Genomic DNA, 19596 nt, shown 5'->3' on the forward strand with positions numbered 1-19596 from the left:
ATTAAGGTGTGCACCACCATGCCTAGCCCTCCATTTTTCAAAAGTACAGTACCAGTTCAGAAGATGTAGCTCAGTGGTAGACCACTTATCTAACACGCATGAGGTGCATGAGGTGGCTTTCATCACTAGCACTGCAAAAAAAATTTTAAAAAGAGGAAATCTTTTTTACACATACTTATAATCACATACTTATAATCAACTTACTTACCTATAATGGCACACACATATAATCAACTACTCAGGAAGCTGAGGCAAGAGGATCGCTTTGAGCCCAGGAAATCAAGAATAGCCTGGGCAACCTGATATCCTAAAACTGGAGTCATGACTGGATGGGAATTGGAAGAAGATAAAATTTGGAAATACCAGAAGATGTTCTCTGCTACCCAGGGAACTGGAGTAAAATCCCAGGCCCAAGGCAGGGGGAAGAGGAAGAGATGGGCGGGAAGACAGGGGTGGAGGGAGTAAGTGGGGAGGGGGCTTTGGCCTCTCCTCAGCAGGGGAGCTGAATGTTCGACAACAAACCCACTGTGTTTGCTGACACAGTGTGAAGAGAAGGACTCACACAAAAGCCACCCATTATCCCATAATTATTGTCTCTCTCATGTCTGCAATTAGCGGCTGTCTGAGAGGCCGCTGCTGGAGTAAATAAATGTTCGCATGTTCGCCGCATTAGAGTCGATCAGCCAGCTGAAGCGCCAATTAACAACCCCACTGCAGACACTCAGCACCCAGCAGCAAGCTCGGGAGGAAGGGGACAGAGGAGATAATGTACATCCTGGGCACCCGCATCCCAGCAGCAGGCCAGGGTTGCTCAAGGCAACATCTTGAGCCCAAGAGGAGAGGCCATTCTTGTCTCAAATGAGTCAAAGCAGGGCAGGTAGGTGCTCCACCCCAAGTCAGAGGGGTCTGCATTGTTCACGTCCCTGGCAGCTGCTAGGGAAGGGAAGAGGCAAAAGAGAGAGCTTTCTGAAAACACTGATGCCAGGGTGCCCATCACAGACCAGCTGAATCAGGCTGTCTGCAGGGGAGGGAAGGGATGGGGCCCAGGGACATGTATTCCTTTAAAGCACCTGGGGCTGTGGACACTACTCCGGTTTTCCTCAATTACAGATGAGGAACCCGAGTCCGGGGCAGGAATACCGGACTTCACACAGGTGACAGAGCCAGCAGGGACCAAGCCACAGCTTGAACCAGCCCCACTGGCTGCACTGCTGTCACACCCAGGCCTGCCGGCTGAGGAAGGAATGAACCCTCAGTGGGGCAGCAGGGGCTGCTCCTGCCCCGCTGTGACCCGCTCTTGATCGGGATCCCACATACTGAAGTGACAGCCTGACTTGAACAAAATGGAGTCTATCAGCAGTGTAAAACCAGCACTGAAAATTCAAAAAGATTCCAATTATACATATAATCCAGAGGTTTAAAATAGGCGCAAAAGCACATTACTAATAAAATGGGGGAAACAACTACAATCTAAATATTTTTTTAAAGTATGGATATTTTGTAAAAACTTTATCGTGGGCATCTTAAGAAGTAAACAGGGAGCCTGTGATCAAATAATCTGGAAATAGTTTTGCTGTCTATCCCGGGAACCCAGACAGAGGACACTTTTTAAGAGCTTGGAGGGGGGCTAGAGTGGCAGAGCACTCACTTAGCAAGGCCCTGGGTTCAATTCTCATCACATTAAGGAAAGAAAAGAAAAAACAACAGCAACAATTCACCATTCATTCCTGCCCCACACTGAATAATTAGGGTAGTACTTCTCAAATTTTACTGTACATATGAATCACCTGAGGGATGGCATTAAAACCAAGGTTCTGATTGAGCACGTAGGGTGAGACCTGAGATTCCGTATTCTGTGTCTGTCTGTGGGGGGGGGGGGGTACTGGGCATTGAACCCAGGGCCTTTGCACTGAGCTACATCCCCAGCCCTTTTTTCATTTTTTAAATTTTGAGGCAGGGTCTCACTAAGTTGCCCAGGCTGGGCTCGAACTTGCTATCCTCCCACTGCAGCCTCCCAGAGTGCTGGGATCACAGGTGTCTGCCACCTCGCCTGGCTGAGATTCCTCATCCCTGATAAGTCCCCAGCAGACATAGGTGCTGCTAAGCCATCAAGTAGAGGGATTTAGAGAGTCTCAAAGCTCTCCTGTAAAACCTGGCCCTTTGAGCATGCTAGAGGCACCTGTCCCTGACTTCTGGCTCAGAAACTTCCAGAAAACGGAGGAGCTAAGACTGGAGATAAGGCAGGGCCAACAGTACATGCTCAGCTCACTTGAGAAGTAAAGATGTTCAGTGAGCAAAGAAGAGAAGAGACCATGTACAGTGGATTTTACATCAGCTCACCACGGGTCAGGGCTCTCTGAACAAAACAGCAGCGTCCAGAATACAATCAGGAAGGAATCAACCATGCCAATGAGGCTCATATGTGGCCTTGGGCTTCCCGGAGCCGGACCCTCCCCTAACTTGGATCACAGCTTTCATGCAGGATAGCGGAGAACTAAGCCCAAGAGCTGTCCGTGATAAAATAACCTGCAGGCTTCAGTACAGTGAGCTAAATGAAAACACTGGTGACTTGGAAACATAGTGTGATAAAACAGAAATATTATTGTCCAATTGGAAGGCATCAGGGCCCCACAGTACAGGCCACATCTGGAGCTCAGTGCTTGAGTCTAGACTTCTTATTTTAAGAGAAGATTAAAAGTAACCACATATTGAGTTGCCTAGAGTTGCCAGGAACGGTTCTAAGATTTTTACATGTACTGATTTTACTCTCTCAACAACCCTATGAGGTAAATACTATTATCAGGTTCATTGTACAGATGGGTAAACAGAGGCTTGGCAAGGTTAAGGATTATAAGTAAGGTCACACAGTTGCTGAGTGTGGAGCCAGGCGCAAACACAGCAGACAGACACCGGAGCCTGTATCTTTCCCATGATGTCCTGTGGTCTCTTGACATTTATCTGACTCTTAATGAGACAAAAGGGAGCCTGGAAGAAGACGGTAGGGTGTTGAGCTAGACTCAAAGTGTGGCAGTTGGAGGAAGAAAATCGAGCTCAGCATTAAGGAGTGGTACAGGCTGGAGCTGTCTGACAGTGGAAAAGGACGCTGCTCCTGATCACTGAGGGTGTCTATCAGTGGTGACCAGCTGATCACAGGCCTGGGACCCTGGAAAGGCGAGTGCTATATGAGAAGAAAGCCGAACCAAAAGAAAGACCACTTCCAAGGCTGAGCCACTAACTCTCCCCGTTGTCTTGGCCTCTCTATCTGGGAGAACAGACTGACACCTGGCACACAGTGCTTGTAACAGGCTACATGTAGCCCAGACTTGCCCACTGATTCTGCTGTGTGATGGAGAGGAAGTGACAGCAATAGCCAGGCCCCACCTTGGCCATGATGCCTGTGAATTGAACCCAAGGGAGGATTGTGGGAAATATGCAAATGAGCTGCTGCTGCTACCTCCTTGTTCTCCTCACCTGTTATCTCAGGAGGTTCTTGTGGGAGTGACAAACTCCCCTAAGGTGGCTAAAAATAGCTCGTTCCTTCTCAAAGAAATACTAAAGATATACACAGTCAACTATAAGATGTTTAAAAGATGTTCAGTGTTTCCTAGGTCTAATTGTCCTTCAGTCCAGAACCTTACCTATGTTACCCTCTGAAAGCAAGGGACAAAGGAACATTTATAAGAAGGAAGGTGGACAAGGACACACAAGATATGATCCAATTCTACCCTGGTGGGGAAACGGCAATCCTGGCTCCAAGCTGGAAGGAGGAAAAATACCTGAGGTCTCAGCCCAGGGAAAGATTTGGGCTAGGGGCAGGGTCATTACACCTCTTGCATGTCACACCATCTCCAAAACTAAGGAAGGTGGGCAAGGATACTTATCAAGAACTACTCATTTTAGGGTATAAAATCAACACACAAAAATCAATAGGTTCCTGTATACCAATAATGAACCCACTGAAAAAGAAATCAGGAAAACAATTCCATTCACAATAGCTTCAAAACAAACAAAATACCTAGGAATCAACCTACTCAAGAAGGGGAGAGACCTCTACAATAACAATTATAGAACACTGAAGAAAGAAATTGAAGAAGACATTAGAAAACGGAAAGACATCCCTTGTTCTTGGATCAAAACTAGTGTCATGAAAATGGCAGTCTTACCAAAAGTGATCTGTAGATTTAATGCAATCTCTATTAAAATACCAAACAAGATTCTTCACTAAACTAGAAAGGATAATCCTAAAATTCATACAGAATCAGAAAAGATCCAAATAGGCAAAGCCAATTCTGAGCAAAAAGAGCAAAGCTGGAGGCATCTCCACAAGGAATTTCAGGTTATATTATAAAGACATAGTAACAAAAACTGGCACAAATGGGCCGGGGATTTAGCTCAGTGGTTCCAGCGCCTGCCTCGCAAGCGCAAGGTCCCGAGTTCAATCCCTGGTACAAAAGAAAAAAAAAAAAACTGGCACAAAAACAAAAATGCAATCCAGGCATGGTTACACGCACATATTCTAGCACTCTGGGAAGCTGAGGCAGAAGGATTACAAATTCAAGCCTAGTCCGGGAATTTAGTGACTTAGCAAGACCCTGTCACAAAATTTAAAAAATAAAAAGGGCTGGGAATGTAGCCCAGTGTGAAGGCCCTGGGTTCCATCCACAGAACTGCAAAAAGGAATGTAGACAATGAAATAAAACAAAATACAGAGCAAAACCCCATGTACCTGTAGCCATCAGATTTTGATAAGGGGCCAAAAACATATGTTGAAGAAAAGACAGCCTCTTTAACACATGGCACTGGAAACTACATATCCACTTGCAGAGGACTGAAAGTAGATCCCAATCTGCTACCCCACAGTACAATCAAGTAAATATGGATCCAAGGCCTACATACGAAAAGAGACTTTGACACTGCTGGAGGTAACACAGGGGAAACACTTAAAACCATAAGCACAGGAAAGACTTCCTAAACAGTCTCCAGTAGCACAGGAAATAATATCAAGAATCAATAAAAGGGGATGGGGATTTAGCTCAGTGGTGCTGTGCCTGCCTCACAAGCACAAGGTCCTGAGTTCAATCCCCGATACCGGAAAAAAAAAAAAAGAATCAATAAATGGGCCAGGCGTGGTGGCATGAGCAATCCCAGCACTTGGGAGGTTGAGGCAAGAGAATCACCATGAGTTTGAGGCCAACCTGGGCTATATAGTGAGTTCAAGACCAACCTGACTACATAGTGAGATCCTGTCTCAAAACCCAAGAGAGAAGAAAATCAGTATGGAAAAAAATCAGTATGAAGATTCCTTAAAAACTAAAACAACTGGGCTGGGGATTTAGCTCAGTGGTTTCGCCGCCTGCCTCGCATGCACAAGGACCTGGGTTCAATCCCCGATACCAAAAAAACCAAACTAAAACAATTACCATTTCACTCAACTACAACTCTCCTGGGTATGTTCCCAAAAGAATTAAGACATTGTATTAAAACATGCATACCCATGTTTATAGCAGTACAATTCACTATAGCTAAGCTCTGGAAACAGCCTAGATGTCCATCAACAGAAAAACGGATAAAGAAAAAATGGTAAGTATATACAATGAAATATTACTTAGCCATAAAGAAGGATACTGTCTCACCAGCAGGAAATCAGATGGAACTTGAGAACATCCTGCTAGCAAAATAAACCAGACTCAGGATGTTAAGCTATTGCATGTTTTCTCTTACATGAAACCTAAAATATGATCATCAAAATAAAAGAGAGATGATGGGAAACAGAAGGTAGACTCTCAGAGATGGGGAAGGAGAGTGGGATAAGGGACAGGAAAGGGAGGGAGGGATTAGATCTTTTTTTTGGTACTGGGGATCAAACTCAGGACCTTGTGTTTGCCAGGCAGGCACGGTGCCACTGAACTAAATCCCCAGCCCCAAGGGAGGGATTAGAAATTATCAAGATATGCATGTATCAATTCCTCAAAACGAACATCACTATTCTGTATTACAAGTGTGCACTAATAAAAAAAATGAATAGACAATACCCTAATAGCTGTGGGGAAATACAAATCTATCAGCTAGAAAGACATATGCAGCTTGACTATTACAGAACAACTTCTGTTTCCTACCAGCCGTTTCAGCCAATAAAAGGCCAGTTTTTAAAATGTAGCTTAGTAAATTGATGACTTTAGCCTTGGGTCTTGCAACATGAGACCTAGGGATGCTGGGCACAATCAGGATTGTTTTTCTTCCTTTCCAGGTACTAGGGATTGAACTCGGGGCTTTGCACATGCCAAGCCCTTTTTCAAATTTTTATTTTGAGACAAGGTCTAAGTCACCCAAACTGACTTTGAACTAGAGATCCTCCTGCTTTAGCCTCTTGGATGCTGGGATTATTTATAGGCGTGGGCTTGGAATTTCCTAATAAGGAAGCAGCTTGATCCACGTGACCCCCACCCACCAGGTGCCTTTCTGTCACTCATCCCGGCCCCTGCCCTCTGTTCCTACTAAGAGCCCTCTTCACACTCCCCATCTCTGCTGTGCGGTTCAGAAGCCTCAGTGTCTCCCTCTTCTTCCAGCCTCCTTCAGGTCTGGGGTCTGTCACCAGGAGACATGTCTCGAAGGATCTCTATCCCCACCCAACTCACGTGGCACAGAGGTGCGGGCTCAGCCTCACCCACGGCACAAGTCCTAGAGTTGGTGGGGGAGTAGCACTCGAGCGTCACCTGAACAGGCCAGCAGGTCAACAGTGACTCCCCAGTACCCATCTCTCACCTCATGTTCTCCCCTCCCCTGAGCCAGATGTCCCCGCAAAAACCCCTGGGCCAAATCTCCCTTCTCTGCTGAGGTCAGACCTTCTTGACCTTCAGGGTCAGCTCACCCAGCATCCCCAGTCTCGAGCCACACCCTCATCTATCAGGGAGAGTGACTTCGGGCCCAGTGAGCAAGAGCAGACAGGTGCAAGCGTGGGCACAGTGGGAGGCAGAGACAGGGTCGAGCCCACCCTGCTAGCCACAGGTCTGCACGACTACACTGGGTGTAAATGAGGAGCATGCGTTTCCGGATTCCAAGAAGGCTTTGCTGCAAAAGGAGGGTCTGGCGGCCGAGGGCCCCCACTCTGTAGATACCCACATGGGTGGGAGGGAGCTGTAAGCACGGGCTCTGGGCTTGGTCCCTGGTTCTCCCTCCACCCCACCTCTGCCCCTAACCCTCCTCAGTTTCTCAGGGACTTTCTGTGTGGTCGGAAGGGTTCCCTAGACCAGACCAAGGACAGGTGGCAGCCTCCCTAGATGCACATGGTCCCTGAGTGGCTTGCCCCTGACTGCTGGAGGCCACAGCGTCTACTGCCCGTCTCTTCCAGGACACAGGGTCTGGGAGCCAGGAGTGTCGGCCAGCTGGGCAGCCCTGAGCTACAGCTGGTGATGGAGGTGCCATTGTCTGGCTGGCCAATATTCCTGCTTCACACTTGAGTCAAAGAGGGGCAATAAAAGGACTTGGGAAGGAACTGTGGAAATAGCCACACATTTCAGTTTTGACTCCTCCCCACCTCCCAGTGTGACCGTGGTACGTGGTCCATCATCTCAGAAATAGTTTCTTCATAAGTGAAAAAGGGAAACAGAAGGCGCCCTGGAGGAGAATCTGAGGGGAGGCAGTATGTGGGGGGGCACAGGGCAGAGCACACAAACGCAGAGAGGGGCTGGGAGGAAGGCACTCACCCGACTTCACAGCGAGAACAAGCTCTTCTTTAGGCACCGAGCAACCTCCTCGCCCTCTTAAAGTATCACTTCTCTTTTCTGAAGTGCACACTCGCCCAGCCACCCACACAGCCCACGTGAACCGTCCACGGTGCTGGCCCGACAAGTTACAAAGGGGACCAAGAGCCTAGGAAATGTAAGGAGAGCCAGGGCGAGACAGACACCTCTGGCTGCTCCCATTCTGGCAGCTGGAAGTGACGCGTTCAAGTCAGTGGTGCTGATTCCTTAACAAGAAGCTCAGAGGGACATGGACACAGCTGGGATCCAAGCTTCTTGCCGCCCCTCTCAGCCCCACAAGCCGCATCACCAGTGAGGGCAGCTAAAGCTGTGAAAGGAATACACCAAACGGAAAGGGGGTGCCCCTCGGCTCGCCAGACACACCCAGCCCGTTCTGTTTGCAAAGGGCAAAGTCCCCCCGGGAAGGGAGGGACGGCACTGTCTACTAACCTCCTCCACCCAGATCCGAGAGTCTCTCCCTGGGAGCCTGAGAAACAGGCTAATAGCACAGCGCAGTTGAAAATGGAACCGAGCAGCATGGCGCCTCCACGTGGTCCTCTTAGCGCAGGCCTTATCTTTATCTCAGGAAGTCTGTGCAGGGCCAGCAGCCCACCTGGGTGTTCCAGAGCCACTCTTCCCCCTCTCCCTCCAGCCACCGCCAACCTCAACCTCTGGGCACCAAGCTCTGCCCCCGGCCGCCAGCCTGTGGTGGAGCCTGCACTCGGCAGCTGACCAGCATCTCTGTCATCATACCAGAGACAATGAAAAATTGGCCTTTCTGTGGACTGGCTGAAGGCTCTCCTGTCAGAAACGTCCCTAGGACACCCGAGACCTTCAGCAAGGGCCAGGACCCTGGCTAGAACCCAGCTGTCAAGAAGGGTTAGCTTCCCACAGCCAGCCCCGCCCTGTCCTCCTCACTCACTCCCCTCACTCTGAGGGGACACCTGGATGGCTTCAGTCCACCTCGCCTTTCCACAGCTCTCCTCAGCACTTGCCTCTGCAGTCCCAAGGCAACACACTAGGGGCCCCTGAGCTCTGGGTGTGGCTCCAGACCCTCAATTTTGAGGTGACCAGGGAAAATCTTTTCAGGTCTTTTAGATCTGCCTCTTTCTGAATAAGAAGAATCCGTCAGTTCTTCTCACAGCGAGACCCAGCACTGGGGCACGCCATGAACCTGAGCAACAGACACCCCATGACTGCTGCCTCTGTGACCCTGGGCATGTGGCATGACCTTGGAGCCTCAGTCCCTCCACAGACAAGAGCTGTGAGGAGCCAACAGGTGACTGGAAATGCAGAAGATGCAAGAAAGCCCCCCCCACACACAACTCCTTGGCATTTCTCACACTGAATCCAGTAACTCACCCATGACTGTAAAATCTGGCCCAAGGGTCAAGATTGTCTTTAGAAAAAAAAAACAAAAACAAGACCAGCCTGGACTAGAAATATATCAGGAAGCTAGTGTAGGGATACATGTTGCTAGATCATAATGAGAAATGCATTTCCACCGGATGCCACACACACACAAAAATCTCCACTAGGTCTTACTTTGCAAGCTTCCCCACTCACTGGCTCACCTGGATGACTTGCTTTCCGCCTCCAGCAGATTGGGATGGTGAAGGACCAGGTGTCCAGGGCTCAACAATTCCAACCACACCCCACCCACCCCAGGTTCAGGCTGGGCTCCAACTGGGCTGCACCATGGGCAGAAGCAGTTCACGCACGGGCAGGGAAGCATCTACCGAAGGGACGATCAAGATGGAAAGGGAAGAGGGGACTGTCCCAAACAACGGCCCCGGAGGCCCATGTCTGCCCCTCCGATTTATAGATGATGAAACCAGGGCTCAAAGAGGTTCCATTGATATGGGGGGAACATCTGAGGTCTGGGTGTGGCTCTCCATGGGTTTCCCACAGAACCAGCTGCCACTCTCACTGGCAGGAAGAGCTCCTACATCCCCATCATACCTGTCCTGCATTGGCCAAGACAACACACACCACGAAACACACACACAAGGCCAGGAGCCACACAGCACCCTGTCCTACCTGCCCTTCTCTGGCTTTCCCAGTCCCAAGAGGGAGAGAGATGACTGTACTGGGGGCATCTGGGAATTGTCTTCCTTCTTGTCCCGCCCTCGTCCTTCTCCGTCTCCTTTGAGACTGATTCCCCCCAGCTCACCACCCCCTCCCCCCAAATACCAGCTAACTTGTTACCCAGGCAACCCAGCTGGGAGGCTGCCAGTTACCACGGCAACCCAGCATGGCCGCCAGGCTGCCTAGCTTAGGAAGGTCAGGGGACCAGCCAGGCTATGGAACAGGCTATGGAGCAGCTGGGATGTTGCTGGCAGGACTGGCTCAGGCCAGGAGGCCTCTATGCCAAAGGGAATTAAGTTCCTGCTATCAGGGGACCTTTCAGTTCCCCCCACTTAGACCATGAACCACACAGCTGTGTTCTGGCACCAGAGTCTAATCGCCCCAACTTTTTCCACAGAGTTCTGGTCACTTCTCCTCAAGGGCGCTTTCTCAGACTGAGCAACCACTGGGTGTCACTCAGCCTAGCCAGGACCCCCACCCCTCCTCCTTTCTGAGCCTATTCAGGAGTGGATATGCATGCAATATGTATGTCTCTCCCTGCAGATGTGTTCTCTTTCTCTCTCTCCCTCTCTCTCTTTCTCTCTCTCTCTAGGACATATGTTGGCAAAAATAACAAAGAAGAGCTATTATTTTCTAGCACTTACTGTGCTTAGCATGTCCTACCTGCCTTGTGTGAAGTTTCTCAGGTGATCCCCAAAACAAACACATTGCCTCACTTTGCAGATACAGCAACTGCAACTTAGAGAAGTTAAGGGAGTTGCTCAAGGTCACGAATATAAGACAGAGGGTATGGATGTCCTGAGATTTCTTGAGCTACTGGCGTCTGCCCTTCCTTGTCCAAGCCACCACCTGGATTGGCTTTAAGGAGACATTTTGAACATTTATTCAATGATTATTTGGTGCCAGGTGTTTTCTTTTTAAAATCCATTTCATTTCATCTTCACACCTATGAAGGAGGCTTTAGTCTCCTCACATGAGAGCTTAGGAAACTGGGGGCCAGAGAGGCCATGTAACTCTCCCAAATACTCTCCCACGAGGAGTCAGCTTAAGGTTTCTATCTCAAGGTACCCTCTTGTGACCCTTGCAGGAGCGGGAGGGTCTAGCTCTTTCTTGGCCACCAACATATGTGGCATATGTCTATCATATGCAGGGCAATCACTTACTGACCAACTGTGAATTTTGTAATCTAGGACCCGTGTGATGGCTTTTGTTTAGACGTGGCCCCCCCCGCCCCCGCACCAAAGCCTCATGCGGTCATAGGTGGGTCTTTTTCAGAGGCCGCTGAATCTAGAATGTGTAATGCTGGGATTGATCCATGGCACTTCGATTGATCCCTGGCGCAATGATAGGCTCAAGGGCACTAAGGTTAGGGTGTGAGTGCTACCTGCCCTAAGTAGTCTAGATAGGGTAAAAAAGATAGGAGGTGTGGCCATCCCTTGTTGCTGTCTTCTGCGAGCAATGACCTGTTTCTCCTCTGTGATGCCCCTCTGCCATGCCACCCTCCCTTGGACATCCTCCCATGGACTGAAACCTCTACACATTGTGAGCTAAATAAACCTTTCCCGCGATAACTTTGGGTGTCGGGTATTTTGTCTCAGCAACGAGACAAAAGTAACTAAGACAACCTGCCTGCTAAATGAGTACACAGTAAATATTTGTCCAGAGAAAGTGGTGGGGCCAGGACTCCAAATCCTACTCAAGTCTCAATTCATGCTCAGTCTACCACATTACTCTGTCTCAGTCAGACAAAAAGTCATCACCTGGCTCTGTGCCCAGCATCCCCAAACACAACGAAGGCAAATCGCACCAGCTCTTCCCCTGCAGGAGCCCAGGGCAGGAAGGGCAAGGGGAGGAGGAAAGGTGCACATGCCCCATCCCCACTGCCCCTAAGGGCTCTCTTGTGACTCTGCCTGTGCCTTGTCCTTGGGCCCAAATTTGCTCCCATCGAAAGCTTCACATGCCCAACACCCATGGAGCGCCTGTCAAATGCTAGGTAACACCCTCAAATCACAGTCTGGGGGAGCACGGGCAGGACAAGAAGACAACGGAATCAGGAATTACTGGGTATCACTGAAGCTTCAATGTGGTCCAGCGCCCCGGAAGTGATAAGAAACAGTGGTCTGAGGCACTGGGGGCATGTTTCTAACTCTGAGGAACTTTTGGATTTGATGTGATAAAGGAACTTTGTATCACATTGCTTTATATTCACACCCACTTCTGATATTAACTCACTTGCACCTCCTGAGGGAGGCAGAGCAGGAATGATTACTCCCACTCTAGAGATAAGGAAACTGAGGCTCAAAGGAGAAGGGTACCTGGGTTCTCTGCCTCACCACGACTCTGTCAAGTCTCTGGGCACTGCACCTCCATCACCATCCTCCATCGTACCCCAGCAAGGCGGGTTCTCCTTCCCTGCTTCGATCCATTCAATTCCCCAGCCAGGTAGCCCCAGTTTGGGGCTTGCCTGCCCAAAACTGTCTTTGGATTGCTACTGATAGTTGTGAGGAGGCAGGAGCCAAGCAAAATCAGAAAAACAACCTCACCACCCAAGGCCAGGTTGAATTTAACAGGCTAATTGCAAACACTTGGTCAATTAAAAGCAAATTGGCATCTGCAATTATAGACACCTGGTCTTCTCAGGTAATGCTGAGCCAGACAGGGATGGGTGGGGTGTGGAGAGCTAAGGCGGAGCCAAACCTGCTTCAAGGGCTGAGGCTGCATCTAGGGGTGCAGCTCTCAACCAATGCCCAGAAGGCACAGCTGAAACCAGGACCAAGGAGCAGCCCTGGCCTGGGGGGGGTGCCCCCTCCATTTCCTGAACCCCTACAACAAGACCCACCATCTACGGAGACTGGGTGAGTGACCTGGGAGGATTCTGTCACCCCCTATACTACCTGCCCTAAGCACATTTCACACCAGCCCACCACAGCACCTGGCTGGCCTGTGATTTAAAGCACTGGTCAGTAATAGCTGACATTTGTGTGGTGACCTGCAGTTTACAATTCACGGCTACGCCCATTACTCATCAAGCTATCAACAGGGTAGTAGCAGGTGGGTAGCGGTATTTAACTCATTGTCAGACCAGGAAGCAAAGGCTCAAGGGGACTGAGTTGCTGCAGGTCATACAGCTAGTACTGTGGACCAGGAAGGAGTTCAGTTCTGTTCTGTTTGATTTGGTTTGTTTTTGGTTTTTTGAGACAGGGTCTCGCTGTGTAGTTCAGGCTGGCCTCTTACTTGAGGCAATCCTCCTGCCACAGCCTACCAGTGCTGGAATTATAGTCTGTGCCACCATGCCTGTCTTAGACCAGGATTTCAATCCATATCTTCAAATTCCAGATGAACCTTCTTTCCACCAACTCTCTCTTAATAACACACGGACCAGAATTTATCAGATCAGCTCATACTAATTTAGAACAGTACAAAGAGAGCTCACCAGAATAAGACTGAGTAGATTTGATGCAAAAGCTGGGTGTATTGGCACACATCTGTGATCTCAGCACTCAGGAGACTGAGGCGGGAGAAGCGCTGAGTTCAAGGCCAGCTTGAACAATGTAGCAAGACGGGGACTCAAAAAAAAAAAAAAAAAAAAAAGAAAGACCAAAGGCTGAACCAGAGCTAGCTGTGGTGGTACACACCTATAATCCCAGCAGTCTGGGAGGCTGAGGTGGGAGGATTGCAATTTTGATCCCAGCCTGGGCAATTTAGCAGTGCAGTGAGAACCTTTTCCCAAAATAAAAAATACAAAGAGCTGGAGAGCTACAGCTCAGTGCAAAGGCCCTAGGTTGGATCTCCATTACTACCAAAAAAAAAAAAAAAAGAAAAAAGAAAGAAAGAAAAAAGCCAAAGACTTGAACATATGTTTGTTAAAGGAGTATATTTTATATTTTTATAAATACAGACTAGTCATGCTTAACTCATCTCTTTTTTTTTTTAATTTTCCATCTTACCACTGGAGGAACAAATCAAGCAAAGGAGTAGAAACAATGAAGAACAGTGAGTCAAGAACCTAAATAATGTTACAACACTCAATGCTCCTGCTCATGCCACAAAACACATTCTCAGACACAACTGCTGGGAGTATAAGTTCATGCTTTTGAGTGAGGAATTTGGTAAAATATGCCCAAATATTTAAAAATATGCAGCAATTCCACTTCTAAACATGTGGCCTAAGGAAAAAAAATTACTCATATGTATAACAACTCAGATATTTATACTTTCACTATAGCATTGTTTATAAAAGCAAAAAACTGGAATCAGCTGGTCTGACATAAGGGTCAAAAAAACAAATAGATTAGATGCATAATAAAATACTAGACAGGCACTTGGATGTTAAGAGAATATTAATGACATGGGAAAATGCTTAAGTGACAATATGTACATCTGGCTCAAAGTTTTAATGATATATATGTTTATGATGGTGATAAATCTAGTCATGTCTGTATGTGAATTCCTGAAAAGATATACGTATACACATGAAATCTCAGAGAATTATGGATAGACTTAAACTTTGCATGTCTGTCTACATTTTTTAACGATTATGTATTATTTTTATGCTCATGGAATAGTAAATGTTTTTAATGAGTGCTCTTTATTCCATCAGTTCTACGGCTTGGGATGTATCCTTTGGAAATGATCCAAAATAAAGAGAATGCTTCGTGAACAAAAATATTTATATTGTGTTTATTTGTGAAAGGAAAATAGGGCTAACACCCTACCTGCCCCACACAAAAACACTCATATAGAGGCTGGGGATTTAGCTCAGCGGCTCTGCCACCTGCCTCCTAAGTGCGAGGACCTGAGTTTGATCCCTGGTACCACCCCTTCCAAAAAAAAAGAAACGCTCGTGTAAAATGCACTACGGCTACATGCTGTTTTCACAGGAAAACCCTTTTACTGCCACGTGTTCCGGGCCCCTTCAGGCTCAGAGCCCAAGAATGGGGCGCCCAGGGCCTCAGGTTTTGACTGGGTTCAGAAAGAGTCAAGGAAGCCGCCTGCGAGGTGACAGCCCCGGCCCTGGGACCCCAGGAAGGCCGGCCTGGGGCTCATCTGGCCGTGCAGGGCCGGGATGAGAGCCTCTGAGGGGGTCCGCAGGAGACCCCTAAACTGGGAGATTCCTCTCCTTCCTTCCTGTGGCCTCCACTGACTCCCAATGTTTCTCAAACGAGTCTTAGCTGGTGGGAGGCCGGAAGTCGCCTCCCTCAGCTGCTTCAGAGGTCTGGCTCAGACTGCGCCCCGTCCCGTCCCCCCACACCGGGCCGCGCGGGTCTGGCCGGCAGGTGAGGGAGGCGGAGAGGAGCCCGCAGAGGGGCGGCGGCCTGGGCCGCAGTACGCGCCCGGAGGCGGGGCTCCCCGACTTCCTCGGTAATTACTTCATTTGCACCGAGCAAGAAGACTCCAACTCGATGATCCAGGCAGACGCGCTGAAGGTGATTATCGGTGTAATGCGTCCCGCACCGTCACCTCGCTGTGGAAAGGGAAAGGAGCCCAACTGGCAAAGGGAAAAGTGCGCTTTGTCTGCAGCCCGCGGGATTAATTACACCCCGCGCTCACATCTATCACCTGGCCGCCCATGGGGAAACCAAGGACGGAATAATTCACGCCTTGTATCTGCGGCCCCGACGCCGCGCGCGCCCGGGGCCGGGCCTCTCCCCCGCCCTCCGTCCTCTCCACGCGGGTCCGCGCGGCTCCCGCCCTGCAGCTCCCCCAGGTGGGGCTGAAGACCCGCGGCCCCAGCCGGATCCCGAGCCCCGCTCCTCCGCCGCCGCCCGGAGGCCGGGCCAGGGCACCCGCAGCGCCCCGCGGGCACCCGGACCCGGGCCCAGCCTCCGCCCGCGGAGACCGCAGTGGACGGCACCGCCCGACTGCCCGCTGCAGGGCCAGGTCTACAGGGCCTCGGGGAAGCCTGCCCGGCTCTGAAGGCCGCGACTCCCTCGTGGCCAACTGCACTGCCTCCTCGCCGCGGCCTCCTGCAGCTCGCCCTGCACCCGGGCACCCACCTCCGGCCCTCTCAGCCCTGGCTGGCCCGCTGCCTCGGAAGCCTCTCCCAGGAGCCTCCTCGCCCTGCCTTCCCCGTTCCGGCCCTCAGCCCACCCCGGCTCTCCGGGCCCTCTCTGGCCAGTTCCCAGCCTCCCTCCATCCAGACTCCTCACACAATAAACCTGGGGCTCTCAGCTCAGCTCGAGGCCCCCATGCCCGCAGTCCCCTCACTCCCCGCAGTACTGTCCCGGGCTCTAGCACCTGCAGGAGCTCCCGTCTCCCTTCACCCCAGACTCCCCAGAGCCCCTGCCCCCCGAGGAAAGACCCGCTCTGGCCCATCCCACTGGGAGGTGGGCCCGGGGGCTGACCCACCCTGACCCCGACCCCTGCCTCTGCTCCCCTGGGCATCACTCATTCCTTCCAGCCCATCAGAGGCAGGGCAGGGCAGGCCTCTGCGCCCTGGCCAGGCTGGGGGGCCCGGCCGGACCCAGGAGACCAGCAGCCCAAAGCTGCCCTCACCCCAGGATGCAATTCAGATGCATCAGCCCTTCCGCAGGATCGTGGAAGCCGGCGGGGGCACAGACAGCGCTAAGATCAGCTTTCTCAGCATTCTCCATCCCAAGAGGCTGCCAAGGCGGAGGCTGGGGAGGGCGGTGGTACAGCAGTGCACACAGCCGGGCCCACGGGCAGCCAGGCGGCTGCCAGCCCTGACCCAAGCCCAAGCTTCCTCCTCCCGCCTCTCTCTCTGACGCCTCAAAACACTCACCAGCTCCTTCAGAAGTGAGATCCGGCTGAGAGCCACCCTCTGCGGCCCAGGCACCCCTCCCCCAGCTCAGGCCGGCTGGGGTCGACCTCCCGCCCTCGGGGGCCCCTTCTGAAGAGCCGGGCTCTGGATCTGAGCTGATCTAATCAGTCATCTCTCTGGCTGGCAGGTCCCTGGCTCCGGGAAAGGATGCTGCTGCGGTAACTGCAGGATCCAGCACCTTTCCCAGGCAGAAGCAGCTGGGCATGCTCCATGGGCTCCCGCGGGGATTTCAGGGCCACGTGACTCTCCCTCCCCAAGCTGTCACTTAGGATCAGAAGTAAATAGTCCCCGGAAAGGTTTAACTCCATCCGCACCAGGGACAAGCTGCTAATCAGCCGACCTGGCCGGCCTCTGGGGAGAGCCTCCCTGACCTCCCACTGCCTGGACAAGGCTGTCCCCCGAAAAGGGACCGGGCCAGAGGCTGGGGGAGCTGCACTATCAGAGCCGTGGGGAGCACCCACACTACCCCGGCCCCTCTGTGGCCGCCTGTCCCAAAGAGGGGTGCAGCTCTGCAGCTCTGGGGGCAGCACTCAGCTGAGGCCCTGGTACCTTCACACTCCCCACCCAACAGCAGGAATTTAAAGAACTCAAGAGGGTGGAGCCCATTATAAGACCCCAGGACCTCCTGCTCCTCGGCCCAAATTGGTCTCCGGCGGACACCTGGGTTCTGCACTATTGATGATTAGAAGCAGAAGGACTCGGGACAATAGGGCTGTTGCCTGGTTTCTAGCGTGGACATTTCCCCGCCTCGGGGGGGGGGGGGTGGGGTGTGTGTGTCTGTGTCTGTGTCTGTCTTGCACCCTGCCTCAGTTTCCCTCCACGTTTCTGTGGATGCTGGAAAAATAACAGCTTCTCTGTGACAATGGACAAAAACAACAGAAACACCGATTTTGTAACCAGGATCAGAGAGATGGGAAGAAAATGGAGGATTTGCACCTAAACTTCCAGGCCGGCTCACTGGTCTCAATCCTGCCCACTCCTTGGACCCAGAACCGCAGCCCAAACCCCTGGAGCTCCTGGAGTCACTTCCAGGTTTAGAAATACTGTAAGGAGCAGCTTAAATCCAGGGTGTCTGTCATGCCTCACCTACACGGCAGCTCTCGCTTCGCTCCAGGGAGAGTGAGTCTGACAGTGATCCGGGTATAGACATCACTTTCACCACCCAAGTCCTTTTCTTTACAAAGAATGTGCTGCTGTTGGAGGGACTGAGCAACGTCCCTCCCTCCCAGGAGGAGCTGGTTACTGCAGCCCTCATGGGCTGGGGCCCTTGCCACCCCCCTCCCCTGGCCAGCTGAGATCCCAGGCTGCCCTCACAGGCTCTGGGAAAGCCACTCCACTGAAGGGCAGGGAGCTTCGCATGAGGCAGGACAGTGACACCCCACTCACCTGCCCTGGAGCTGCAGGACTTGGCAAGGCTGCCTGGTGCGAGCAGGGGAGATTCTGCCACCAGGCAGCCAGCAGCGAGCCGCTTTTGGGGGTCTCTGGCCTCAGAGCTAATGGGGCACTGTAGGGTTGGGGGAGGGATGGCTGCACCGGGGAGTGGGATGGGGAAAGGGATGAGGACCCCAGCCTGCAGTCTTCAGACAGCTGGAAAAGGCTGCGACAGACCAGCCTTCTGGGTGGCTTTCCTCTCTGGCAGACATGGAGCAAGGGCTGCAGACAGTCCCCGGATGAACCGAGGAGCCTGAGCAGGGTGACCTGGGCCCATGGGGGGATGAAAGGCCAAAGGGAGGCCTTGTGCGGGGCGGTGCCTTCCTGTTGGGGACCAGGGTAGGAGGTGCAGTGCGAGGGTCTTGGGGTGCCAGACAGGCCAGGCGAGGCGAGGCAGAGCGGAGGAAGCAGGCAGAGCAGCAGGATGCCTCTGGGGAGGCTGAGGGAGGCATGAGACTCCTGGTGGCTCAGCCTCTCCAGGCCCCAAGCCTCTGAGCACCAGAGCGCCCCCACGTGGCCTGTGGCCGCTGAGCTGAGCTGGAGGACTCGCCACCCCTCAGCGCCACTAGGCACAGGGGCCCTTTGCCATTTGCACCTCCACCCTCCAGAAGGCACCTCCTGGGGAACAGCTACTGCCCACTGAGCCTCAGTTTCCCTCACTGCAGACGGTGTTCCTCTGACGCCCGGAGCGTTGTTCGCTACCTTGTCTCTTGCTCTACCTCACTCCTCACCATCCTGAGGTGCTAGCTGACTTTCTGAAGTAGGCGCTGGCAGGGCCGCTCTATCAATCAGACGCTGCCCCGGGCTTGTCCATTCTGTCTGCCTTCTGGAGACAACAGAACAGCTCCTGGTGGGACCACCTCACTTCCTGCAATCCCTCCTCCTCTGGGCTCCCACTGGCGAGGGTCTATACAGCCTCCCAGGGCTCCCCTGGGTCTCCAGGCCCAGCCCTGCACCCCCAGGGTACAGCCCCAGCCTGGCTCAGAGCAGTCCTGGCTGCATTGTGGGCACCACCTGCCCAGTCCCGCGCTGTCACAGACGAAGGGCTGAGAGCAGACCATAGCTGGCAGCTGGACTGGGGAGCAGGGGAGGGAGGCGAGGGCAAGGAGAGGATTCCTGCTGGTCAGACACAGTGCCACATAGCTGGGACTTTTTCTCTCTTCCTTCCATCCTTTCTTTCTTTTTTTTTTGGCACCGGGGATCGAACTTGGGACCTTGCACTTGCGAGGCAGGCAGCAGCACCACTGAGCTACATCCCCGGCCCCCTTCCATCCTTTCTTTTCTTCCTTCCTTTCTACTTTTTTTCTTCTTTTTTGATACTTGAGATTGAACCCAGGGAGTGCTGAGCGACATCCCCATCCCTTTTTAAAATTTTCAAAATTTTGACACAGGCTCTTGCCAAGTTGCCCGGGCTGGCCTGGAACTTGCAACCCTTCTGCCTCAGTCTCCCCAGCAGCTAGGGTTGCAGGCATGGACCACCACTCTCAACTACACAGCCAAACCTCGAAGTATCAGAAAGAAGCCTGCCAGGCCCACTGGGATTGAGGTGTAACCCTG

At 51.9% G+C, this 19596-nt stretch overlaps 1 protein-coding gene across 6 annotated transcripts in view; it reads right to left on the reverse strand.

Moving 5' to 3' along the window:
• Plekha6 (pleckstrin homology domain containing A6) overlaps positions 1–19596 on the reverse strand; it is a 130648-nt gene that overhangs the window by 99774 nt on the left and 11278 nt on the right. The window contains exon 1 of one of the 6 annotated variants that reach the window (XM_021242370.2): positions 16570–17185. The exons of 2 other annotated variants lie outside the window; for them this stretch is intronic. Coding sequence is in view for 2 of the 4 variants with exons in the window: in XM_021242363.2 (XP_021098022.2) it covers positions 16323–16420 (98 nt within the window). In the remaining 2 variants the exon portion in view is untranslated. Of the gene's footprint in view, positions 1–9779; positions 9903–12142; positions 12414–16322; positions 16540–16569; positions 17186–19596 lie in introns of those variants that run through there. 3 more of the 6 variants (XM_021242363.2, XM_087193958.1, XM_021242366.2) reach the window with 3 other exon arrangements.

Source organism: Heterocephalus glaber, unplaced genomic scaffold, assembly GCF_053883595.1.
Source record: "Heterocephalus glaber isolate CG9 unplaced genomic scaffold, H.glaber_assembly_v1.0 deba00001600, whole genome shotgun sequence".
Lineage (NCBI taxonomy): Eukaryota > Metazoa > Chordata > Mammalia > Rodentia > Bathyergidae > Heterocephalus > Heterocephalus glaber.